The sequence below is a fragment of the Eretmochelys imbricata genome, chromosome 17 (genome assembly GCF_965152235.1).
Source record: "Eretmochelys imbricata isolate rEreImb1 chromosome 17, rEreImb1.hap1, whole genome shotgun sequence".
Taxonomy (NCBI): Eukaryota; Metazoa; Chordata; order Testudines; family Cheloniidae; genus Eretmochelys; species Eretmochelys imbricata.
The window spans coordinates 20,114,222-20,141,751 of NC_135588.1; the positions used below are offsets into that span (position 1 = coordinate 20,114,222).

General features: G+C 48.9%; 1 protein-coding gene across 3 annotated transcripts in view; it reads right to left on the reverse strand.

Moving 5' to 3' along the window:
• Positions 1–1,854: 1,854 nt before the first annotated feature.
• The window catches only part of AP2B1 (adaptor related protein complex 2 subunit beta 1), a 97,835-nt gene continuing 72,159 nt past the window's right edge, over positions 1,855–27,530 (reverse strand). For all 3 annotated transcript variants that reach the window (XM_077836325.1, XM_077836323.1, XM_077836324.1), the window contains 4 exons: positions 18,844–18,928; positions 18,044–18,130; positions 6,374–6,528; positions 1,855–4,859 (listed from right to left, as the gene is read on the reverse strand). In XM_077836325.1, coding sequence (XP_077692451.1) covers positions 4,785–4,859; positions 6,374–6,528; positions 18,044–18,130; positions 18,844–18,928 — 402 coding nt within the window. In that variant the 3' untranslated portion in view covers positions 1,855–4,784. The remainder of the gene's footprint in view (positions 4,860–6,373; positions 6,529–18,043; positions 18,131–18,843; positions 18,929–27,530) is intronic.

The following is a 27,530-nucleotide window of genomic DNA, read 5'->3' on the forward strand; positions in this document are numbered from 1 at the left end:
ACAACCTGGAGCGAGAAAGGGTACGTCTACACTGCAAAACAAACCCCGTGATAGTAAACCTCAGAGCCTGGGTCAGCTGACTCAGGCCCACGCTACAGGGTTAAAAATAGCCGTGGCAATGCGGGCTGGAGCCCAGGCTCTGAAATCCAGGACGGGGGAGGGTTTCAGAGCCTGGGCTCCAGCCTGAGCTCCAACTTCTTCATGGCTATTTTTAGCCCTGTAGCGCAAGCCTGAATCCACTGCCTGGGCTCTGAGATTTACTATCCCGGGGTTTGTTTTGCAGTGCAGATGTACCCTGACTCAGCAGGGTTCCCATATTACAGGGCTCAGGCTGCTGCAGCTAATCAAAGGGTGTGAATGGGCTCCACTCCCCCCACCATTGTTAGAATGGCTATTTTCAGCTTGCCCTGTCTTCGCCTCCTCTTGGGGACTATTTAAATGTGCTCCTGACCAGCATGGAGGAGACAATCCAGGTGCCCCCCTAATTACGAACACACAGTGGCCACAGGACCAAACCCTTCTCGGGTTCCTAGATCTCCCCACCTCCCACGTCACTGGTCTGGTATTGGGCCCAAGTCTTCCTTTTACAGCCACCTTCCACCCACTCACAACTCACTGGCTGCTTTTCTTTTGCGCGCTGTCTTCCTCTCCCACGCTGCAGCTGACTTAGCATCAGGGCATGATACAGGGGCCACTCATTGACAAAACCAAGGCTTCAAAGATTGAGTCAGGCCTGCAAAAAGCCATGGATAAAAACCCTAACTTTTAAAAATAATTGGGGGGCTTTTCTCTTCAGTTTCCTAGTTTTGGCTCCTTTAGGGGATGTCCTGTTCAAGAGGCTTTTCCCATGTGGGCGAGGAACTTGGTCTTACTTTAAATGAAAGCTGAGATTCTCACATGACTCCAGAAACTGGGGCTTTTAAGAAGAACACCAACCATCATCAGATCTGGCAATGCTGTGAGCTCAGCACAGTAACTTCCCAACTACAGGATCGGATCCATTCACGGTCAGTGCCTCCTTCTGAACTGAGACTCCCAAAGGAAGAGGGGAAAGCCCACCAACCTCCACCTGCTTGATCCAGTTATGCACCTGAGGTTCCTTATTTTAACCTCTCCAGCCTGTCCAGGTTCTGAGTCAGTGATTTAAGTGCAGAGCACGTGGAGCTGAAAGTGGCTGGAAGCCTCAAAGCTGCACACAAAATCAATAGTGCGTTGTAATTTAACTAGCAAATGATAAAGTCGAGGAGAACATCACGGTCTAGTAGCTCCAGGACACCAGAGTGGGAGTCAGGAAACCAGAGTTCTGTTCTCAGCTCTCCCACTGATCTTAGACAAGTCACCTCCCCTCTCTGTGCCTCAGTTTCCCTCCTGCCCGTCATCTGCCCAGTATATTTAAACTGAAAGCTCTTTAGGGTAAAGACTGTGTGTTTGAAGAGCTGGCATAAGGGGGCCCTGATCTCGGTGGCAGCCTCTGGGTACTATGGTAACGCACACCATAAATAATGCCAAGCACAGAAGTGAAGGAGGGGAAATGTGCGTTGGCTGGTATGGGTGTTACGGAACATTAGCAGCCAGGGAACAGAGTAGGGTTTTATTTTGGGCGGCCGGGGAAATCACCACAAATAAATCTCTAGTCACATGGCACCTTGTCTGCTTCTGACCAGCTTGGGGCAGTCTGAGCACGTTCAAGGTCAAAGATGGACAGAAATGGGGGCCTCTGGTCCACGGGTCACCTGGCAAGGACACCAGTGCTTCTCAGTAGAGTAATCAGCTGCTCCTGCTGCATCCTCCAGCCCCAAACCAGCAGTGCCCTGCCAGCCCCTCTTCCCAAACAGAAGCACACCACAGCTGGGCGTTAGTGTAAATGACAAGTTTATTGACAAGGACAGAAGGTAAAGCTTTACCAAAAAGTGAACACATCAGAGTGGATATGCAGTACAATGGAATGGCATCGACACTGAGCAATGCTCCTTGCCTGCCCTCCAGCTCCCCTTCCCACAGACCACGCTTCACGGCATGCACACACACAGCACAGGCCCAGAAGAGACGCACAGACACCGGGGAGGGAGGAAGGAGTTCCGGGCAGGCGAGGGATTTGCTCAAGGTTTTGTTTAATTCTTTCCCATGTTCAGGCTTTACAGGGGGTTTAACTGAGCAAGACTCATGCCATTATTCCCAGGGATCCTCCACCGCCTCTCCCGGGTCAGTGCCCTAATCAGCAATCTCCATTAGCCAGCACCACAGCCAGGGGAATATGGGGCACTGTGCAGAGAGAACAGGGCTTTCCCCTGCTGCCCCCTCACACCCTGGCAGGACTCAGGCTTGCTCTGCCCCCTCCCAGGCACAAAGCTGAACTCCACGGTGGAAACTTATGAGAGGCCGGATGCTGCTTCACAGCTTGGCTCTGAGGGGAGAGAAGTGTGTGCCGGCACTTTATGAATTACTGTAATAATTATTATTTCTGCAGTGCTCGCAGCCCAGCTATCCTCAGGGCTTTAGACAACCAATCAAACAGCCAAGCTGGTGCATGCTCAAGTGCCCGGTTTCTACAACTCTGTCCCGCCTTCTGCCCAGCCAGGATTCATGCTGCCAAATGATCTCTGCACCGAGGACGCCGGCCAGCACATACAGCAAAGGATGCAGTTGCTCCCAATCTTCACTCGCTTCCCTGGCTGAGAACTGGCTTTGAGCGGAGTCTCCCCACCATGGAACCATGTTTCATCCTGCCCGTGACCTGGCCTAACCTCACTGGCCCCTTCCCTTCCCCCTTATTCTCCTGGTCCACCGTTACAGTCCCGTTCTGTATCCCCAGATTCACATGCCCCGAACAGGTGATCCCCGCCCAGTCTTGGGCTTCAAGAGCACAGGCTTTGACGGTTGTTTGTGGTCACATTAAGGGCATCACTTCACTCCTGGGGGAAGTGCTGTGCCAAGCGTCAGCTGAGAGCAGTGGGGATTGCAGAAGCCGTTCTGGGGCTGGGTTGACACGTTCACTGCGTAGACGGATAGAGCCAAGCCAGCTACTATCCCCGCTTTTGTTTCACCTTTCATGGTGTCTATTCCAGTGCCTTGCCTGTGACAGGGAAACTCCCTGGCTGGCAGGAAGCCCAAACAGCCGCCCTCCACCCTGGGAGCCTGCTGCATGAGTAGGAGCTGAGGCAGAGAGGAGTAAGGGAGCCTGTGTTCCCATGCCAGTGAGTTTCAGGCACTAGGAACCCAAATGACCCTCAGTCTACTGCCTTTGGCACAGAAAGCCCAGCTCTGGCGACTGGGGATGGAGGGAACGAGCCTGTGAGATCACCTCACGTACAGCACCCACTGGCCCCTGCAGCAGTAGGGTCATCTGGACCTGAGGGTTTACAGGGCAGGAGATTGCACTCAAGACTCTCCCCCTTCACTAAGTATTTTGGGTGTCACAAGTGGGGGGGAGGGGGAGGGAGGTGAGCTGCGACTCCCAATCAGCTTCTCGGCGACTCTCCTTTGCACCCCTGGATAATGGGCACTTCCTCCTCAGGAACTTTTGACGGCAAGCCTTCCAGGACCCTGCGAGAAAAGGCTTTCCAAAGCCAGGGGCAACTTGCCCGGCAATGCCAGTGACTGCGGGTGTAAGGGGGACGAGGAGTGGCTTAGACTCCTCCAGAGAATTTAACCTAAAGCGCACGGCCAGATGCTGCTGTGTCCTCCAGCTTTTGCACTCATCCCTCAGCAGGAAAGCGCTCGAGGATGCTCCCATAGAGAACCATAGGCAAAGTGGCTGTGACCACCCTCTGCCGGGATTCAGATTTATCGCACGGGTCCTTCAGCCTGGACAGCATTCGGAGCTAGGCAGAACCCCACTCAGCAAGCTGAAGCTGACCCAGGGGGAGAAAGGCAGACAGGCTGTCACAGGAAGACACAGGGAATGAGCGGGAAAGGGGGAAAAAAACGCAATGACTGCACCCCATGCTCTGTCAAGAGCCTTACATGCTGTTTCCGTCCTCATTTTGCCATCTGCTTCCCCATTATCAAACCAGACCCTGCCAGCTCCTGCTTCCCCATGCAATGAAGACCCAATTCCAAACCCCAGGACTGCAACTAGGCAAGATGGCTGGGACACAGATTTTTTGGATGAGCATCGAGCCCCCCCAGCACAAGTACGACCCAAAGCCCCATCCAACCCAAATAGATGCACCTTGGATCCGAACCGGTGCTCTCCACATATCACTGGCTCCTCAAGGCTACTCTAGTCCTAGCTCACCTGTGTTCCCTTGGATGTTTTCACTACTCCAGATCGGGTTTTTTTTTTTTTTCCTTTTTTCATCTGGTTACAATAGAAAAAAAACCCAAACGTATAAAAAATATAAAATAATAAAGTGCAGTTTGTGTTTCTATGATGCCTTTGCCTTGTTTTAATGAACAAGAGACTTGTCTTTTTCAGGTTTTAAACGAGCCATATATTACAAAATATCAACTACGCCTACCGCGGTTTAGAAAACGCTAAACATTGGCACGAGATGGAAAAGCCCACAAGAAAGAACGACAGAACAGTGGCGCTGGGGGGACACAGGAGTGGTTGAAGCAGTGGTTACAAAGTTTCCATGGACGCTAAAAATATCAAACAGTTGTTCCCTATATTATTATTAGCATGTGGATACTAATCGCTACCTTGGTTTCTCGGTGCGTTTGTCTGAAATCCTACACATGAATACAGCTGCTTCCAGTTAGAGTTCTTTGCCTGCACCGATAATGGGAATATCCAGAGTCTCCCCTCCTCCCTCTGCAGGGTGAGACATGGACCCATGATGTTAGTTTTTCAAAATGCCGTCGTAGACCTGGTAGATGTACTGGGACACTTCAGGAGCCCGGCACTTCAGGGACAGCTAGGAGAGACGCGAAGACGAGGTTAGCGTAAGCAGATAACACACAGCCCATCTCTACGAGCCAGCCTGTTAATTCCTCAGGACCCATTTCACTGCATTGGATCCACACTCCACCCAGCCTAATGCACAGCGAGGCTGCCGTGGTGCTTCACCCGTCCCACAAGGTGCCATGCACACCAATGGTGATGCACGCAGATGCCTAATAGAGAGCCAGTCTGGCCTAGCAATTGTGCTCCTTGAGCTGGAGACTGAACCCAGAACCCTGTGGATCTCAAAGCATGAGCCTCTACTAGTTGGGCTAAAAGACCATGTCCCCTAACTCTGCTGCAGCAGCAGACTCAAACCTCAAGGGGGTGACAAAGAGCCACACCATGTTAGCACAGGTTACCATTGTGTTTTCCAGGATACCAGGTTTTTGTGGGTTTTTTTTTTCTAATTTACATACAACTTCAAGTATTTAGTCCCAGTTGCTCTCCCCAAAAGCTACTTACCACCGAAGCACTGAGTTCTGCGAAAGCGCACTCCCGCTCACGTACGGAAAGCTAGCCAATTTTGTGACCGAATTGGGGAAAGGACCAACAGCAGATAAATGGGACCCCACCCTTACGAATGCCTACTCCTTAGCAGTATGATTAATAGACTTGCACCAGTGTTCAAGGGGGCACCTGTACACTCCTGGTAGTCCTATCCCCCAGAATCGGAATTCACACCACACTAAACCAAGACAGTGCCAGTGGTATTTGGCTGGCATAGGTCAATAACCTTGAGAGGTGCTTTCCCTTAAGGGCAATGCTAACCACCAAGCTGCCAATTCCCCCAATAGCAGACCAGCTTGCAAATCAGACCCCTGCTCGCACTACCGTATAACTAGGGAGCTTAACGCAAAGCCAAGCTCCCTTTTCGGTAGTATATTTTCAAGGATTTTAATTTTCTTTCCACACAAAGGGCCCCCCCGGGGTGTGCCTTGAGATTCTCAAACCAGGAGAGAGACTCCAGCAGCAGCGAGGAGAATCTACGATAAGCAGTAGGGAGGAAGGACAGCTAAAGGAAGTAGGTACATGTGGGACAAGCAGCGCTCTTGCCTTTGAATGGCTGCCACAGAGGCAAGGCCAAAGAAATCTCCGAAGTCCGGACAGCTGGTCTCTGCTTCAGCAGTCAGCATGGCAGAAATCTAGTCTTGTTTACTAGAGGGGGAGGTGGAAAGGCGGGGGTTGTGGAGAATTCTGGCAATGCTTTTGTGTTGATTTCTCTTGGCTGATTCTAGTGGTAACAATCTTGGCCAATAAATGTCTGCTGCTGAGTCAGCATTAACCCAGCTCAGCGGGCCACGAACATAGCTATCATCAGTGGTTTCCCAACTCCTCCCGGCTCAGCAGGGATTTCCTTTGGTGTTGAAATTAACAGGCCCTGCCCCAAATGAGCATGCTGGGAAAAAGCAGACTCAGATTTGAGATTGCTTGGGAAAGGATGTGTGACCTCTCCTCTCCCTCCCTCCAAGAGCCAAAGGGTCTTACTGTGTAATTCGGATTCCCCGGCTGAATACGTAGCTCAGCCAAGATCCAGATGCCGTTGGTGAGCTTCAGAGACTGGTAGAGCATGTCCTGGCCTTCCACATTCCTCTTGGCAATGGTGTAAACATTATTGTTCTGCAGCTTACTGGAAACAGTGTCTTCAAATAGAAAAACACCTCTATTAAATCAAGGGTGCACACCAGACATACAGAGACAAAAATACAGAACTATACCCCCAAATGTCATCTGTGTTATCCTAGACCCTAGGAGCCCTAGTCACGGACCATGGGCCCACTGTGATAGGCAGTGAACAAACAGAACAAACGAATGCGCAGATGAGGAAGAACTGGCAACTGCATGAGACAGTGAGTTTATGGGGGAAGGTGCACACTAGAAAATGAGGCAAGAGCAGATTTGGTCATAAGTGCTCCATTTCCCTGGAGACCTCCCTTCGGATTTGGGTCTCCCTGCTAATTTAGCATTTGCTTCTCCCGCAGGGGTCACACTCCCACCTCCATGATCACACTACTCTAGGCAAGACGAGAGTTCAGCAAGGCCTGGGTCCCTTCTGGGAGTTGCAGATTCCTAGTTCCCCAAAAAAGCCCAGAACTTGGGCGAGCTGATTTTGGACATTGTGCCATGCACTTCTGAGCCAGAGGATGCTGCTGGGTAAGAACAAACGAGATCATTGCTTAAAATTCAACTTTGGCTTCTCAGTCATTAACACAATTCTCTGAATTCAATCCCTTTTCAGTGACTTAGCGGATGAGAGAAAACGCTTTTCCTTTCTGCCTCTCGGCAGTGGGGCCGCGATGAGGTTTTTATACAATTTGTGACTGTAGCACTAGGAAGAGACATATAATTTTACCTGCACATAAATATACGGCTGTAACCATGACACCTATTTCTCAGGCACCTTACAGAGAAACAAGAACAGCAGCAGGGATCCGGAACACACAGCATTCAAATCAATGGCCCACACTGATGGCCTGTGGAAGCCAAAACCCAACTGAAGGAGGGGCTGGCTGTAGTCTTTCTGAGGCCAGAAGGAAAAAACTCTGGGCCATAGAGGCCAAGATATGAGCAGTACCCCGGTAAGTCTCATTCCTAAAGCCACACAACCTGCTGACCTAGGAAAGCAAGTTCAGTACACGAGAACATAAGAATGGCCATACTGGGTCAAGACCATGGTCCATTCCTGCCCAGCATCTTCTCTCCAATAGTGGCCAATACCAGAGCTTCAGGGGCAGTGTCCAGAACAGGGCAAATCTGGAGTGATCCACCCCCCTCTTCCACTCCCAGCTTTTGATAGTCAGGAGATTCTTGAGATAACCACAAATGTCCCTTGAGGTCCCAGCCACTCCTGGCTGTTGGCTACCGGGGTAATTTCCTGGCTTTCCAGGACGTTACTTATGGCGGTAAGTTCAGCTGATACTCTATCTACAAGTTCACCAGGTGGTTCTTGTGTTCTAGCCAACTTCCAGTTGGCTTGAAGGTGTTGGCACAAAGTGGGACTGGAACTCAAGCTGCCCCAGGCTGCCAATCCTTTTGCTCCAATCACTTAGACCACATGGTCATCCTTTCGTGTATTGGCTGAGGGCGCAATTATTCATAGGCTCAGGAAATTCAGAAAAGGGAGGAACAAGGATGTGGCCTGTATTCCCAGAATCGCCTTCCTGAGCAAAAGGGAGATAGAAGCTCCTCAAGCAATACACGCTGGGGGGAGCCTTCTGATGCCCGTTTTGAAACTCAGCTCCCTCCTGTGCTCCAAAACTGTTACAAGTGTTTACCGCACAGGTGAGCTGATGGCGCTTGGCTGATTAGAGCACGGCATTTTCAACTCACCCACTAGAGAGAGCAGAAGGAAAGTTCAATACAGTCTATTTCCAACCTCACAAATTCAACAGTTCCCTTGTGCCAGTTCACCCTACAGTGGTGAGGTGCGTGCGCGTGGAAACGAATGGGCTGGGCTGTGTTGAACCCTGGTCAGTAGCTTGTACTTTCCACAGCAACCAGGAAGATGGAGAGGAAAATGCAAATTTGGCTGCATGCAGCTGGACAGACCCAGTGTGCCCTTTGGAAACAGTGGCAAGTACACCTCAAGGAAGGCAGCAGGCACTGGCCCAGAAAACCCACTACATGAAAAGGGATGGTATGGTGGCAGGACAGTACAGCATCCACATAGGAAGCGTGTACCTGACCAGCCAGTCTCCAGGCAGCACCTTCAATCGCCCATGTTCACAAATACTAAAACCCAGAGCGCCACACAAAGGGTTTGTTTAAAGAATGGAAGTGATTAAGTCAGCACTGGAGCAGGGGGTCAAAGAAAGAGCATCTGAGTCTCAATCCATACAACAGAGAGCAGGGAAGGGGTCTGACTTCTCACGCTCACACTGCAATCTTGCCCTGGAGCAACTGCCTTTCCTTCCTCCACTTACCCAGCAGATCAGGGCTGCAGCTGAGCTGCTGTAGAATCGATTATCCCTGAAGAGCGGAGAAGCTCTCTCCACAGCATGGGAACTTTGAGTTCAGGCTTTACTCAATGAAGACCAGCAGCTGGACTAACCCCGCTACCCTTGGAGGCTTTAGGACAGTGATTTGCAGAGGAGGGGCAGGGTTCATGCAGCTAACTACTCAGACAAAGTCAGGTTTGGGTTTTCCTCTCTTCCTTGGTTACTATGGAAACTAGGAGAGGCAAGTAACTAATGAATTCCTGAGCCAAAACCCCTCACTCCCCACTTCTCCTCCTACCCCATACAAAGGGCCCACCTGGGTTAGGAAAAGATGCAGGGCAGAACAGTCCGCTCCTAAGCTCAAATGGAGCCAGAACAGGCATGGAGAGGCTCCGTTACAAGCCGTATCAGCTGACAATTGTGCTGGGCACAGACAAGCCCCAGATGGGGATCAGGATACAACCAACACATTTGTTTCTTGTGCAACCTAAGCAGATTGCCACACAGAAAAATCTGCAGAGGACCCGAAAGGCAAAGCTCTACTAATGGTGGGGATGCTACATTGGGCAGTTGCTCCTGTTTGAAAGGAACATCAGCCACATATTAGCTGCAACTTAGGGGTAGATTCGCTTCCCATGGGGAATGGAATGGGTCACGTTTAAACCCTGATGTTTAGCAGCAGCTGCTCCCTGGCAGCATGCAGGTTCAAAGCGCACAAAGAGGCAGAGTACCAGCTCTATAGCTTCCGATACCTTCGCTCCAGTCACCTTAATGATGGTTGCTACCAATACAGTACAGAGGGTGAGGCGCATCCTTGCACAGGATTGGCATCCCGACAGCCTGGATTCTGTTGGTGCTAACTAAAGGCTCTGACCCCCAGCAGGGGCACTGAATCTAATCGCAATTGGAGCCCTTAAGTCTAAACTGGGGACCTGCTGAGAAGCGTTTTTTGGCCTCTTACCAGCAGCAAGCCTTAAAGATGTTAGAGAATTGCTAATTCGGCCAAGCATGTCATTTTCAACTGTTGTTCCCCAGACAGGGAAACTGGAGTGGAGCGGTCCAAGATCACACGGGAAGACAGAGCTGGGGTTAGAACTCCCAGGTTCCTGCTTTTGCTGTCTTGGAAGCTCATCATAAGATGGCTGGACACAGAAGCCATCAGGTGACTCAGCCACTTATAACAATCCAAAGACAAGCGTGCTGGGGCTTGGATTGTCATTTGAATCTTTCTGCCTCCATCTCTATTAATACAGACTTCAGGATAAACACACACTGGAGGGCGAGTGTCATTTCCAGTTTCCTTCCATCCCCAGGTAGCAGCTCCAGCCACTTCTCTGTAAGCAAGTCTAAACCAATGTCAGTTTCTCCAAGATCGGGCAGCGTCGCTAGGCAACAGTGCCAGGCAGTGCCTTGCTCAAGCAGGACAGTTAATGCCATGCGACAGCACTGCCTTTATAAACAGACATTTGCTGGGAGCTGTGAGATCAGCCTTGCTTTGAATTGTGCTGCGTGTTTATCAGTGAGAAGAACTGCAACACAAGGCAAAGCCTCGGTTAATGGCCACACAGTACAAGCAGGTTTCAGAGCAGCAGCCGTGTTAGTTGTATCCGCAAAAAGAACAGGAGGACTTGTGGCACCTTAGAGACTAACATTTATTTGAGCATCAGCTTTCGTGGGCTATAAAAGTGAGCTGTAGCTCATGAAAGCTTATGCTCAAATAAATCTTAGTCTCTAAGGTGCCACAAGTCCTCCTGTTGTTTTTACAGGACAAGCAGAAGCTTGTCAAAAGGCCATGCTGACTGCGTGCAGAAGCCCTTCTCTGCACCTATGGGACCCGATGACAGTGCAAACCCATCCGAAGGATTCATGGTTCCTTTAGCAGCGCAGGATAAGCTACAGCCGTCCTCAATATGCAACTTCAAATAGGATTTTGTGAGGGGTTGTTTTTTTTAAAAACATGTTTGTCTTCTATACAGAAAGGGTTATTTTTAATTGAATTTTTAGATTAAAAAGGTAATGACAGAAGGAGTTTTCCTTCTGGGGAAACCTCTCGAATACATAACAGCCACAGCCACCATCACTTCTGCCCATATTTGTTAATGACAAATTTAATGATCTTTTTTGGGAGGGAAGGAGGGAGGAGGGATGAGATGCCAGTTGCCAATTAAGGCCTCCATCCTGCAAAGACTTGCTTTACATTGCAAGCAGTTGCAATGGCTTCAATGGACCACTTGCTTGTGTAAAGTTAAGCACATGCATAAGTCTTTGCAGAATCGAGGCTTAATTTTATAAAGGGAAAATAAGATTAATATACTATGCTCAAAAATATCTGAACTGTGCATTTTGTAACACAGGGAATTCACACACACACTGAACCAGATGGCTACTCTCATCTGACTAGGTCCCGGATACAGGATCACATATATAAAGCTTTGCCACCTACTTATTGAGATGGGCCTTTTTCTGAGTTCAGAGCCCTCAATACTATTCAGCAGTGAACAGTACAAATCAGCAAACAAAACCTAATTACTTTGTCTGCAGTCATGCAACCCTCAAATGCCTCCCTGTGCTTCTAGCGACATCTGACAGAGCCTGCGGAGCCAGTAAAGAGATGGGTTCAAGCAGAAGGTGCATCTGCAAATCTTGCCTGATCCCATCATGAAGAATCAGTCATTTCCAAGTGATGTCAGAAGCACAGGGCTTTGACTTCTACTGCATGATCAAGGAGAAGCTGGGGTTTAATTCTGACATGGAGGAGCCCACTTTTAAGGTTGGGGGGGGAAGGAGTTTCCATACCCATTCAGTAACTGGCCTCTCAGCAAAAGCACCAGTTGGACATTTGGTGGGGGTGGGGAGTTGGGTCTGTAATGTGGACATCTGTCTGCTGGGAAATTTACTGTGACCCACCAATCCATTAGAGAGACCACTGAGCAGGCAGATGGTAACTACCGTCCCTATCAATCTGGGCTGCCACTGAAATCAGAGCATGAGGCGAAAAGTGCCCGGGGCCAGATTGTCAAGGGTATTTAGGTAGCTAGAGATCAGATGGGAGCCTAGCAAGGTGTACAAACTGCCTATGTGAGTTAGGCACCTAACCTGCTTCTCTAGATTCTACTAGGTGTCCATCTACATCCTTAGGTGCCTAACCACCGTGGAAAATCTGGCCCCATGTCCCATGCACTGTCCAATCCCCCACATGTCCCTCATTTGTAGGGTGAGAGGTCAGGAGTCTGTGGAAGGAGAACAAAATGTCTGAGGCATTGAGTTAACCTGCCATTTTCTGTACTCTGTTCTTATTGGCGTCAGCGTCTCCTCTTTGCCATTCATAATCCCGGGAAGGAGCCCACTCTTTTGGCAAGGAACCGTGTGACTCCACAAATTTAGACTGCATAGAACTAAGGAATCAGGGTTGGGGAAGAGCAAGTCTTCAGTCAACTTGTACAAGCATTGCCCACAACCGGCCAAAGGAGCTAAGACCAGTTACGGAACATGGACCTATTTGTGCTGTAAAGATCCTGCCTGCGAGCCTCCTTTAGGAGGGAGGCTGTATTTCACCCTGCATATGGAGAACTAGGCCATATGTTCAAAATTGCCCAGTGCCCAGCTCCTCCCCTTGGAGAGCTATGGAAATCTGGTTGTTTTATTTAGGTGTGCCAATGGAAGCACTGGGGTGCTGAAATCTTTTGAAAACCTGTCCCGTCTTGTTCTTTGAACAGATTTATCACACCGACTCTGGTGTCAGAATTAGCTCCACTGTATTCAAACCTCTCTCAGCAGCAAAGGGCTGGAGAGGACTCAGAAAGCCACTTTAGACAAAGGAACACAATCTTCCCAGGACATTACATACAAAGCACAGAACTATGGCGACTAAGAGATCAAAAGCATTCTTTAGATTAAGCCCAAGTATTGAAGTGCAAACCAGTGAAGGGTTTCATTTGTATGTCAAGGGTCGGGCGAAGAGCAGCAAACAAAAGGCATGGATTGTATGGGAAAAGAATAGAAATGTACTAAGATCTTAATAAAAACACACGCAATTGAAAATAACGGGACTGTCATTCCACCGCAGGGTTCTGGTGACACTGATAAAGAAGCAGGGCAAACAAGGTTATCAGAACTGCTCAACAGAATGACAGCGAGATTACATACAGCCAGACTGGCATTATTCTTTAATTGTATGTGTGCACGTATGTACACGGAGGTGGAATTCCCATCGTGGAAGAGTTTTAAGAACAGGTTGGCCAAACACCTGCCAGAGATGGTCTAGGTTTCCTTAGTCCTGCCTCAGCGTTGGAGGATGGACTAAATAACCTCTTGAGGTCCCTTCCATCCCTACATTTCTATGATTCTGGCACACCCACAGACAATACAGCTCCTGTTTTATTTGAAGGGCTTGTCTGGACTAGGGTATAAGGTGTGTTTTTAAAACGTATTAGCTAAAATATACAGGCAGTCAGACAAGATGATAATATGTAGCCCCTTTTGGCCTTAAAAATCTATTAACATCTTTTAAACTAACATGTTTTAAGAAATTCTAGCGTGAAAAAGGAAAATTGTATTTTAACATGCGTTAGTCAGTGGAGGAGAATGTGTGTTTTCCAAAAAATTACCTAAGCTAAGTACATTTATGAACTTGGTATCGCACATGCATAGCAGGAACGCTGACTGATGCTGGGAACTATGAACCTGTTTAATACCATATCCAGATGGCAGCTCCGACATCTCACGAGTAAGAATTTCAGTGCAGAACAGGACCCTGTATTGAAATCTTTTTATGCCTGGGGAGTTTCTAAACTTTGCCCCTCACTGCTCTGGAGGTCGCAGCTTTTTAAGCTCTTCTCACCCTTTAACTGGATTTTTCCCTGCCTTTTCATGTGAGCAGAATCATCGGGGTACCAAAGTCTTAAATTAGCATAAAAGCCAGCACATGAGAAAATTGAGGTTGTACCTTTAATCTTAACTCTGACCCCTTGTGTGTATCCATGCCAACAATCTTTAATTACATGATCACATGGTTTCTCCGCTAAAATATCATACAACTGTTTCCCTATGGCCTCAGATACATGTGCAGAACCTGAATGTATTTAAAATATAAAATGCACCCATATGTATACCTTAAATAGGAGAGGAGTCCATTTATTCACACTCCGGCCCAATCTGCACACGACTGTTAAGCAAGACCCACTGATTGCAATGGGACTCATGGAGGGCATTGTAGTCACTTACGGGATTGGGGGCATAGGCCCAGATTTTTAAAGGTATTTAGACGTTGCTGCACTCAGCACTGCAACACCTAACTGATTTAGGAGCCTAAATAACTTTTTGAAAATGAGGCGTAGGCTCCTCAACCCGCGAGGCAGTGCAGCATCACCTAAATACCTTTAAAAATCTGAGCCTGAATGTATAAAGTCATACAAATTCAAGAGACAAAGTCACATCTAGCCCATCCTGGGGAGACAAGCGTAGGATTGCTCCTTCCAGTACATTTTGCCCACAAAGATTCAGTAACATTTGAAATGTCTTCACTGATAGAAATGTTTGTGTTTCGATCTGTCTTTTATTTAAGGAAAAAGGATAAATAACCAGAGTTATTAGGTTAGAGGTGCTTTGAAATCTGACTGCTGCCCAGTGACAGACACACAATCCTGGATGTATAGTAGCGCACAGAGCCATACAAGAAATTAGCAAGCTGCATCCCTGACTCAGTAAAAAAACTGATCTCTGCTGTAAAGAGATTTATTTCTAATTTAAATGTCCCCTCACAGAAATCAGCATTCATCACTCAGCTGGATGGCAGGGCTTCTGGTATCTTCTGTCTGGATTTTGTAAGATTTAAGCATTCACGAAGATGGAAGGGAAGGGTCTTCATGGCAAGGAGAAAGGATGCCAGGCAGAGCGCATTGATAGAGGGAAGACTGTTTCGATTAGCCCCCACCTCGGCTCCTCAGGAGCCTATGCACAATTGTCGGTGTGTTCGCTCCATCTGTCAAAGGTCTGCTATAGCTCTGCTACTATATTTAAATAACCGGTTTTGCTGTGATTATGGCAGATCAGCTGGGAAATGGGGGTATTTTAGCTCACAGCTCAATTCGTGCTGTTGAACAGGAAATCAGCTAGACTGGAGAATGAAAGTTGTCGTTAACAGAGTTCCTAAACCTGGAAAAGATCGCACCACCATGTGTGGGCATGTGCTATTCAGGAATTATTTAAGTGGGTCTCATGGGATTCATATCGATTTATGTTGACAAAGACGGCTTGGACAACTGTCGAAAACTAGCAGCTGTTGGAAGCAGTGATCTGTGCTGAAGAGCAGCATCGCAGCAAATTTTGAATCATAGTCAACACCCACTGAAATTCACAAGCTTTGTTCATGGCCACCGCTACCCTGGCACAGCTGAAAGCTAGGACTAGATCCCTTGAGTATGTCTGTCCCCGTCTATGCCAAGGGTATGAAAGTTACACGGCTACACTGTTCAGATTCCTCATAACGAACACGGGAGAGCTGAAATTTACAGTGAAAGCTTTAAACTACTGCTGGTGTCTCTAGTGAGAAAAAGGCCATGATAACAGAGGTAGATTGTTTAATCCACACACCCAGGGCAAGTACACACAGACTTCAGCATTGCAAGCCACTACCCTCAGAGGGAAGATTGGACGATGGCCAGAGGTAGCCTACAGTAAGGCCTTGTCTACATTAGGTTTTTAGCCCTAACCACCAGTGCAAACCCTTAGTGTAGACAAGATTTACACCAGTGCCGGGTGGTTTGCACTGGTGCAGCTTCCTCCAGTTTGAAACTGCAAGGGTACAAATCGTGTTGCATGTACATCAAGTCTGCACCAGTGTAGACACAGCCTAACACGTGTTATTCCCATGCCAGGCTCTCAGCCTTCTGCACCCACTAGCTCTCAGCCTTCTTGGCTCTACGATCCAGGTGGTCAGTGCAGAAAATGGCTCCTGTAATTGCAGCAGGGACGAGGCATCAGCTCCGAAGACAAGAACAGAGGTGTCAGCTGAGAAAAGGATTTGAAGTCTGTTTATCAGACATGACCCATTTTCCTCCCTAAACAAGCAGAGGAGGCTGGCACACACTGTAGCCTCCCTAGCAATGGATCACACTCAAACAGGCACCGTTTCCAAAGCTCTCGCTAAAAGACTGACAGGAGCTTCCTCTCTCTGAGCCCTGGTGATGGCTGCAGATAACACTGCAATAGAGCAATGTTATTACTCACATGGAGAGTGCAACCGTGCAGAAATCTAACGGGACTGGAGTGCTCCTGCATGCCCCTCCGCTGAGAGCTGGGCTTCATTACAATTCCAAGCAAGCCCAGGCAGAAGGTCTGGCACATGGCTGGTAAAGCAGCCAAACAGTGAATGCTGCCAATTACTCTGCATCCTTTAATGACTCCCAGTGAAGGGGAACAGGTGGGTAAAGCGGAGAAAGCACTGCAGTGTATAGGCTAATCACAACCAAGGGTCAGGCAGAAACCTTGACAGTACAGTATCCTACAATTAGAGGCATTACAGCTTCCTTAGCATTGGCCAGTGGGATGGCCGCAAAAACGGACCAGATGGCCCGTTGATGTATGTCAAGTAACCAGGAATTAAACTCCTTATTCCTCGCAGCAGACAGATCCACTGCAACTGTGGTTTATAGAGGGCAGAAGAATTTGCTTCTGTAAGTCTTGTCAGAAATAAAGCCACTTGCGGAGACTGAACGTTTAGAATCTAGGCCCGAGGGGATGGGGGAAGGACTTTAAAACCCTGACAGATTCTCCACTACAAGAACGAAACCTTCCTTCTGTGCCACAGCGCCCAACAGACAGAGTAGCTAATGGAGGACGGTGGAAGGAGAAGGGTGTGATGGATTACAGGGCAGAACTTCCAATCAGGTGGAAATGTCCGCGTGCCATTTGAGAGGCTGGAATAAAGGGAGCGGCAGAGAGGCTGCCCTCGCCAGAACCCCAGGAACAGAATCAAGTCATAAGATCCAACGGCTGCTATTTGCGTCACATCGTTTGTGGTCCAAAATGGAAAAAAAGTCATGGCTACAAAGGCAGGGGGTTGTTTCTGCCTGTGACTGAAGTGAGAGAAGCGTTCTCCCTGCGTGATGGCAGGCAGGAGAGAAAGAACCATGGGTTTGTGATCAAGAGGGACACACCTCTCTGTAAAACATACTAGCTTTAGTTACAAGCACTTGGATCCCATCCAGGCCTCTCAAACACGAACAGTGCAGCTCTACTGGCCACGTACTCCCTCATCCTTCAGTGGCAAAATGGTCTTCTGCACTTGTGAGATGTTCATTGTCTAGTAGAGGCAAACAGCTGACTAAGCACTTGGCTCAAGTAGACAGGGTACAGCTGAAAGCCAGCAACGTAACAATAAACAATAGCAATATATGACTGTGGCCTTACACCGGGCTTTTCATCTGCAGATAACACCTCCTAGCTCTCCTGCAGGGGCTTTTCATCAGGAGAGCTCAAAGCACTTTACAAAGGAGCTCAGTATCATTATTCTCATCGTGCAGATGGGGAAACTGAAGTAATCTGTCCAAAGTCATGCAGGGAACAGAACTCCAGTCCAGTGCTCTAACCACTAGGCCAGGTTATACCCACTTACTTGCGGATGGGGAAAGACACAGGAGGGACAAGTGACTCATCCAAGGTGGCACAGCAAGTTAGTGGCAGATCTACATCCCACATTCCCTCACTCCTAGTCTTGTTCTCAAGCCACACAACCACAGCTGGCCCTACAGCTAACTAGCCTTAGCGATCCCAGCCTGACAATGAAAGACAACAACTTGGAACCAATATGAAATTTCTGTGATGTGGGTTAGGGTACAAACCACAGTAACGAGCAGGAAGGATTTGAAATCAAGCCCAAAGCTCCTTGCTCAGAGACACCATGACAAGGAAGGCAAATAAACAGGAAAGGGATAATGTAAGAACTATAACAGAAGGGAAAAGGGAACAGGTGAAATCCTAGGGAGGGAACTGTTTTCAGAGACATTCACTAGGGAAACCTCCTTTTATGGAATTCAGCTGAAAGTTTAGGTTAAACAAATCCTTGGGGCTAGAATTTGGAACTGCTCGGCCTGTACCTGCAATCCTGCTTTGTCAGTGTTGTCAATTCACAATGCTAATGACCGGAAAAAACTCGACTCTCATATCGTCACTCCTGTGCATTACACGAAGGCTTGCTGCGGTCCAGAACAAAGTTACTTACCAGCATTCAGGTGACACTCTTTAATCTGGAACTGGAGCTCGTTTTCATTTGGAATATCCTTCCACGTGGCAAGGAAGACCTGGCGTTCTACATACAGGAAAGACAACGGTCAGTGTCCCACCCTCCTGGTTCTCTGAACTACCCACATTGCCATTCCCAAGAGTCACTGCAGAAGGACATGCTGCAGAGATAGAAGAGGCCTGCCAGGTCGCATCTAGTCCATCCCTTGGGGTCTTGTTCAAGAGTTTTCCCTAAAACACGGTGGCTAACAATTTGTCTAGCCTAGTTTTACTGAAAGCAGCAAAGTCTTGAAGACCATTTGGATCTGTTCCCAATGTCTTTGCTGCAGCAGACTTTCACGAGTCAGGAGCAGGTGGGGTTTGTTAGGAAGAGCCTACAGCTCAGAATACGAGAACCACATCATGCAGGATTTCCCTTTCCCATCAGCAAAAAGGGCCAAACGTAGAACCCAGCTATGATTCTGTTTTCCAGGCACCTTCTCCACCTCTGATGTAAAAGGCAGACTATTGAACAGGAGAGAACATGAAGAAGGGGTTACAGCGTAAGATTTATGGGCTAAACCCTGGTCCCACTGAAGGGATGTTCTGGAAATGCAACTGCTTTGAATAGCAACAGCAGGAGAGCAGGGACTGGCTAACTACACTGCCCTGGCACCCCAGTACAGATGGGTCTCTGCTACAGACGGACTGGCACCAAGCTGTGCTTTGTCAGGACACTGTACTCTGCCTGCCCGCGTGGCTCTCCAAAGAGCGGAGGGATGCTGGCCAAACAGTACTCACCCATTTTGCCGTCCTCCACGAAAAGCACGTTGAGAGGAATAAGGCAGCTAAAGTAGAAGACGTCGATGCTGTTTTTCACAGCCACCTGGCAGGAAACGAAGCAGGAGAATTAGGGCATTTTCTGTAGCATGCTGGGGATGGACAGGGACATTGTCCTCGGGAGTTAGTGCGTTTCTAGGGGTGGTGATCTTTAACGGCCCTGCCTGGAGGTGAAGGCCAGCTGTGCACACTGGGGTATGGGGGGACGCTGCTGAGCCTGGAAGAATGTCTCTCAGCAGGTACTGACAAGGAGTGCCCCCAGCCTGCTCCTTCATCAATTCTCACTCCCCTCCCATGGGCTCTTCACTGTGCCAGCCGCTGTGGGCTCACAGCTAGTGGCCTCATGCTCATTTCTTATTCCGCCCTCATTTCCCATCACTCCTGCCCCCCCCACACACTAATCTATTCTGGCTGCATGCCGGCACTCTGTCATTTCACGCCCCAGTCCGCAGATGGGCTTTTTAACCTTCTATTCATGTCCCCTCCCTCCTATTTGCAACCTAGCCCTTTCCGCACCCAACCTGCGTGTTCTACAATCTCAGCCGGCCTCCCACTAGCTAGGCTCACACTCCCCTTTCCATCTCCCTGTCCTCCTCTCCCCTCCACACAGATTCCTTGGTTTCTCTTTTCTCAGTCTAGCCACGCTCTGAATACTCCATAGCCTGAAGCCGGTCTCCTATGTCCCCTCTCCCTTTCTCCTGCATTGAATGTGATTTCTTTGTTGCAGCATGTAGGTGGAGTTTGGGCACAGGCTCCATTTGCTGGTTCATACTCGGACGGCCACTAACTCTGGACGCTCCCTTTTGCACTGCACTTGGACGTGTCTCAGCAACACCTCGCTAATGCTGCTTAGCACGTGTATTGCCACGCTCGTCAGATTACCTCGGTGTGCCTCACAAGGCTGCATTTTTCAAATGGGGACACTGAAGTCCAACGGCTAAGTGACTTGCCTGAGGTCACACAGCACGTAAGTGCCAGAATCAGGAATACAACCCAGATCCCCCGCTCTCACCTCACTACCCCCATCTACCACTTCCTCTCCTTTTAACCCTTGACACCTCCTGTGTTTCACACTCACACAGAGAAGACCAATAGTACAGTTTACTCCAGGGTAAGGGGGACATTTAACACACTTTTGCAACAGTGCCTGAATTCCTCGGTGTTTAGTGGCTTTACCCTGGGGAAAGCTGTAAATGTCACTATGGTGGTAGCTGACTGAGTCAACAGCTCTGCACTGGGCTCAAAGGAACAGGATCTGCTTTATAGCAACTGGGGGAGGGCAATCAATGGGTGAAAAGTTTAATCGATAACACCCCCTTAAATTCGCACAGCTGAAGAGAGGCACACGATTGCCTCTTAGCACTACCAAGAAGCCAGTCTGCATAGGACTGACTGCTTTTTGCTCACCAGAAGAGTGACCTCACTTGAGTTTTCGCCTTGATGAGGCTTATGGCAATAGTAGGGCAAACCAGAGGGCCTGAAAACATATGGTCATAACTGAGGTCCTGAGTGTGGCTCCGGCCTTTTATTTCTCCCTCTCCCACTCTCTGCCCACACCACACAATGTCGCTGGAACAGAGTTTAGCGGATATCCGCAATTCGTTGGCATATGTGAATCCTAACCCAGGCATTGGATAGACAGTACTGACTGGAAAATGCTTACCATCTCGTTATGGGCTGTGGCTGGGATATGTAAAGACCCTTGAATGTCAACAGGAATTGAAAAGAAGGACTTGTGGCACCTTAGAGACTAACAAATTTATTAAGCATAAGCTTTCATGAGCTATAGCTCATTTCATCACCTCACTCCCTGAAGATCCTGGGGAAACCAGATTAACCTATGGGTTAATCTGGTTCACCCACTGTGTTTGTATTTCAGTTAGGTGACCAGTCAGAGGATTAATAGACAGTGGTGAACCAGATTAATCCACAGATTCAAAATTAAAGACCTCCATGTTTTGTCTGCAGAATAAAATGTCCATGTAGTCTGTAGGGCCTACTTAGAAATAAAGCTAATCCCAGTAGAAATAGCTGTTGATAAAGGAGAGGAGGGGGTGATGGGAAATCTGAACACACCAATCAGCTGGTTTGGAATACATGCAAGGAAATAAGGTCAGCGTTCTGAACAACTGAAAATTCTTTTGGCGCACTTGGGAGGGTCCCCAGAAAGCAGAGAAAAGCAGGAGATTTGCATCTGAAAGAACTTGTTTTTTCCATGTCTTTTGTTGTTGTTGTTGCAAAAGTGTGTATATTTAATTCACACAGTGAGAAAAGATCTTTTAAAAGCAGGGCTTAGTTAAAACCTTGTAAATGCCCAATAAATACAAATAGCTCCACATTATGGTCTGTTGTCATACACCGATTGCTGACATCACATGCTGGCAGGCTTGAAGGTTGAGAGGCAGATGGAAGATTATATTCAGTTCTTGCCATCACTTTAGAGAGATCTAAACAAACTAACTGGGAGACTGGAAGGAACGACTTATCCAAGCGAAACATGTGAGGTTTGGCTAAACGATCCGGGGGATGGGTGAGTGGGGGGGGAGAAAGAGAGGTGTCTAGAAATACAGGAAGATTATATTCAGTTCTTGCCATCACTTTAGCGAGATCTAAACAAACTAACTGGGAGACTGGAAGGAACGACTTATCCAAGCGAAACGTGTGAGGTTTGGCTAAACGATCCGGGGGATGGGTGAGTGCGGGGGGAGAAAGAAAGGTGTCTAGAAATACAGGAAGAGTGTAGTCAGCCAGGAGGGAGATGGGGGTAACACTGGATATAAACTAGGAAGTAATGGGATTGAACTGAAGCTGGAAAAAGTTTGGCTAAATGTCTGGGAAAACGACAGTGAAATCTATTAAGCGGCATGTTAATCGCCTGAGGAATGGGGCCGCTCCAATGCTCGGGGCATTTTAAACTGGTCTGGACTCTGCACTAGTAAGACGTACTGTAGTGAGCAATGCTGCATGGCAGGGAGGTGGACTCTATCTTTCCTAGCTCTGATTTCTATGAATAACGGCAGTGTTTATTCTACAGCAACAGAGGTTCATTAGTTTCTGTAGCTAACTGTCGCTGCTATACAACAGCAGCAGCCTACAACAGGGGCCGGGGAAAGAGCTTCCTTTCCCTCCAGGCACAGATCTAGAGGAACACACCAAATTAATATACTGATCTTGCTTCTGCAGTTACAAGAGTGCTATAAAAAGGTATCTGTTGGCCTCCCTCTCAACTCCGCCGAAGCATGCTGAGCCCGCCGTGCTCGCTGCACTCTGCTGAGCCCGACGATTCTGATTGGCACAGGGCCCTGGAGCACCGTTTCCTCCTGACACCACACAGCAAGCAGCCCAGCGTCCTCTCTAGCAAATTGCATCACAGGGTTCACTGATGACATCACTTGCAAAACCATTCAGCATCTTTAATGAAAACCTCTGCAATCAGCCTTCACAAGCAGCCTTTGCAAACCGGGAGCAGCGCTGACGTGAGAGAGGGGGTAATCCTGCTAGTGCTCAAGCTCCCAGTTGTGACACGGTAAGTCCTGGTTTATTTTACAAGGTTTATTTTACATATCACCAGGCACTTCTTTCTGTACGGCAGGGCTTCAAGAGAACATCTGTTAGAGCCTGGACCCATGAAAGCCAATAAAAAAATCTATCTCTCTCTCTCACCCTCCCACCCCCTTTTCCCTCGCTGAGGCTATGGGTGGCTCAAGAGACTGGAGCAGTGATGTGGAGTCTCATGAGTGCTAGGTCACTTTGCCTGAGCTTCAGCCAGCTGGTTTGGAGTCTTCTGATGGCAGTTTGCGAGAGAGGAGGTTGACAGTCTCAGTACAGTGCCTAGCGGGCAAGTGTCCACAGCCCAGAAAGCAGAGGGAGGCCCAGGAAAAGATTGCTCTCCTCTCTGATCCCCGAGAGAGAGGCTAGCCTGAAGAGGAACACATTGGGAGTGGGGAAGGGTTTGTGCTGTACCGATTCCATGGAGCGAGAACTTTACATTTCTGGAGATGTTACCCCAGCACCTTTCTCAAGTAGGACATTTACTCACAAAGGGAACAGCTTCCCCATGCGGCTGTGCACCGCAAGAACACTGCAAACCTTTGGCCTGGGAGCAGGTCTCAAGAGTGCCTGGGGATTTCTGATCTCTGGTTCCCACTCTAGATGCATCTGATGCACTCCTGTGTCTGTTGTGCAAACCATGCAAAGCTACAGAGGTTAGCCACAGCTTGCTGCAGACAGCAGGGCTATCTACAAAGGAGGGAGGTTATTAAAAACAAGGCTCTGCGGGCCAGACACCACAGCCCACGTACCTGTCATTGCTCCCGTACTGCTGTCCATGCTCAGCAGGGCAGCTTCTGACACATACCGTCACACACACGATTACAAGCTCTTCCAAGAAAACTTGAAGGCTATTCTGGGTCTGGGCCAGGAGAATTCTTTCTTCTGTTCCGAAAGGTTCTCTTAACTCCTCTTTTATCTAAGTTTTCCCCTGACAGGTATGGTGCTTTTACAAGCAAGGATGACTGTGGGCTAGTCACTGCTGACAGGAAGTTCCCCAAACGACCTCAAAAAATTCTTCACAACCTGCTCCATTCAGCTGCCTCCCTGTAGCCTTGTATAACAGCACTTTGCTTGACACACTCAGAAGGAATTTCCATTCATCTTCAATAACCCCTCTCATCCAGACAAACGTTCCACAGGAGCTTGTGGATCCAAATAGGGCTCACCCTTCACAGACGTTTGCCTGCCTGTAGTGTGTAATTAAGAACGTACCAGCGCTTTCAGCCTCAACCTCTTCTGAGAGGGAGACTGCCTGGTACACCCTGGTTGAAGCTGGCTTTCCATTTGCAACCTGGTTTGAAGGGGGGGCAGGGGGACCCTCTTTTCTCTTTATAGTCTCTTGTTTGGCAGAATTCAAAGTCTTTTGCAAAAACAAAGGGGACAGGTTTCATTTGTTCAGACAGACTTTCCTGTGATGCTCTAACACTGAAAAGGTCTCACCTGGGCAAAACCTGCGCCAGGCACCCAACTGCTCAGAGCTTGTTCAGTTGCGCCCCTTTGGCGCCTCGAGCCATCGCCTGAGAGAGCATCCGCTGTAGAAACAAACTGTTAGGATTCATGTTCGCTTGCTTTGCTGTGTCTGAACTCTTTCGCTGCAGGAGGACATCAGAACGCTGACGGCTGGCAGCTGCTGTTCTAGGGTGTGTAACGCTAATTTCTTAGACATCGTGGGTGTGCAATGCTTAAAAAACAAAATCAAACCCAAACTATATTAGGACTAAAACGAAGCTCTAAAGATGGGTGTGGAAGCACTCGCCATGCCCTGTAATGCTGTGTACTCAGTAAAGCACACACCCTGGGAGTACCAAGGCTGAATTAAGGACTGTGCACCTACGTTGTAGGATACATCTTCCCTGCAGCTGGGACTGTGCTTCCCAGCCTAAGCAGATAGATACGTGGTCGCATGGGTCTGTCTACCCATGCTGGAAAGCACGCTCCCCCTTGCAGCGTAGATATACCCAGAGGTTGCATCAGAGCACCTTACAGCCATGGTGTTATCAAGGCGAGGACTCTCTTTTACATCACCTCTGCCAGCACAAGGCCACGGTTTATTTCCATGACCATGTCTGCAGCCAGAAACCTCACATGAATGCTCTCCACTTCCCCTCGTGTTATTTGATGGGTTTGGTTCACAGGATCCTACAGCATTTGACAGCCGCTGATTGCTGCGTGCTCTACCTAGAAGCACAAATCCTGAGCTCAGACAGCAGACTGGAGTGCCTGGAGCATCCAGGCTGGATGCCATGCCCTTGGCTGCAGCTGTCATGTCCTGAAATGCTGTTTGCGTCAATGGTCAGGGAACAGTAAATCCGTGGAAAGAAGGAGAGGCTCTCATGTGCGTCTGGCTCGATGGTAACTTCCAAGCACATTTTATTGTATCAAATGTGCTGCATCTCATGCCAGTGAGGACAGGTCTGGCAAACTGAGGGAACCTGCTGCAGACTCCAGTCTGTGCTCTGGGTGTTAACTACCCACAACGGATGCTTTCAGGGGTGATTTCTTCCCCACCTCACTGGGATATGGCTCTCGCCTTAGCGAGCTAGAAAGGCCCAGGCAACAAAACTGGATTAAGCACCTCTCTCTTCAAGGCATGAAATAAAGCCGATGCTCAGCAGCAGGGTCTGGTTTTGACCTGGGTCTGAAGGTAAAAAAGGGTAATGAAGTGCAAGAGGGAGCACTGTTTACTTGCTTGACTCACCAGTGCTGGAGATTATACCGGATTGTGGTTAAAACGATACAGGGATCTGTGGGAGGTATTGGGAGAATTTGGGTTCTATTCCCAACTACCACTGGCTCCCCACTGTGACCATGAGCAAATCCCCACCTCTGTGCCTCAGTTTCCCTTCTATCAAACAGTGGGGAACGGTACCCACCTAAACAAAGGGCTTCAAAAAAGGATCCAGCTAAGTAGCATTAGCAGCACATCTTTACTGACGGGCCCTGCCAGTTTTCTCCCACGAAGATCCTTCCTTTTCAGATACACAGACAGTTTAACCTGCCACCAAAATACAGCCAGCTCTGGGGTGGAACATGACAGCTGTTTAACAGCACACAGCATCAGACAACGGTTTAGGGCAGGAAGAGCACAATACAGTACCCAGATGAAACCATTGCGGTCAACTTCAATTTGACCAAAAGAGGAGCTAACACAACTCTTGCAAAAAGTGCCACAAGCAGTCAATATTTTTGATACAAGACTAAGGCTGATCCAGAGAACACTCCCCTCTAGCAGCACAATGCCTCCTAACGTACTGAGGAACTGGGTCAGCCCCTAGTGGATCGTCATCACCCCTTTCTGTAGTGTCTGGGTTTCCCTAGATTTTTCTGCCAAGCTCCAACCAGGTCCAGCCCTGCTTGGCTTGTGAGATGTGACAAGATCACAGAGCCCTGCCTGGAACCTCCACCATGTGCTTGTCAGGACCTCTACCTTCATGTGCATCTTTCCAGGAGGGAGTCTTAATGTCTCCTCCAACCCTCTGAGAAGGGTTAACAACTCCCCAAACCTGCCCCCCGGCACCATGGAACTAACCTAACACATGCTCAACACTCAGTCAATTCGTCACTTAGAAGAGATATTTGTTTTTTCCGTCTCTCCTCCCAGAACTGAATCGGTTTGCTGAGGCTAAAACGGTTTCCTTGCTTATGAAAGCACTCAGTGCCTTCCCGCGTCACCTCCTCTCTTCATGTACTTGTATGGTCCCCTTCATCACAGCACCGGATCCCCTCACACGTTAATGAAATTATCTTCAACATCCCCATGAGGCAGGGAAGTATCCCCAAAGTGATTAGCCCATAGTTGTTCAGGGAGTGCTGGGAACTAAACCCAGGTCTCCTGATCTCCAGTGGCTTACCTAGAAGGTTAGCCTTCTTCCAAGAAGAGAATTGCACCTTCTCTTGACCCTTGAACGGGAGGTTTCACTACACTCTTCAAACGCAGTTTGGAGGAAACAACTGGAAGTTGTTCTAGATTTCACAGTGCTTTGCAGTATCGCTATCCATGAAGAAATGCAGCAATTGGCAAACACAATCGCTATAAATGTGTGCCAGCCAAGTCAGAAGAATTTTAAGGGCATTTTGAAATACTGAAGTCGTGCGCTCGGCTGCTAGTTCACCAGCTGCGCTGAACAAGCCCTGGTGATTGATAGAAGGTAACGCCAAGGAATGGAACACATCCATGGTCGATGTAGAACGTTAAAATCCCAAGAGAACCCCGATGCTCCAGGCACAAGTAGGTACATTAAGGCTCTTTGTGATTCATTCTAGCTTGTTTCTTATTAAATCATCCAGTGCAGGCAGTTACTGTTGGGATAGAGAGCTGCAAATCTCCAGGGTGGCAGCCAGGAGCCTGCCATGCGGCAGGGCAGCCTGGAGCCCATAGCCTTTAGCACACAGCTGAGCTGGGGTGGACTAGATGACCTCCTGAGGTTTCTTCCAACTCTAACCTTCTATGATTCTAGGTCTGTGTAGTAGCAAGTCAGTTTTCTGAAACTCTCCCCTACTACAGCATTATGGGGTTGCCAGGCTAGACTGGCCACCATCATCACTACCTCTGCATCGTCTAGACCAGTGGTTCTAAACCTATTTCCCAAAGTGCTAGCTGGGCCGCAGGTTGAGAACCACAGTGTCCATCCCCCCAACCCTTGTGCTCAGCACCCTCCGCCCAGAGACCCCTCCACAGAGTGAGGCCAGGAGTGGACAACTGGGCGTGGGGCAGCGACCCTGACCCCGGACCCCAGACCCTGCTGTGGGGGGCCAGGCAGCAGCTGGCTGCCTGGACCCCGCAGGGCGTGGGGAGCAGCCAGGACCCTACCCCCAGACCCTGCCAGGACCTTGCCGTGTGGGGCTGGACGGCACCCAGCTGCCCAGACCCTGAGCCCCGCCACAGAGGGGAGCCAGGACCCGGACCCCGAGCCCTGCCACCTGGGGCTGGGTGGCAGCTGGGAGCCTGTAGCCTTTAGCACACAGCTGAGCAGGCTGCGGGTTGAGAAGGAAAATTTTGGGGAAATTACTAGTACAGACGCAGCCTTAAAGCCCTGTCTGTATTGGAGCCAATTTTGCCAGCCACAACCAGGATTGCAAGTTTTAAAAGGAAGCAA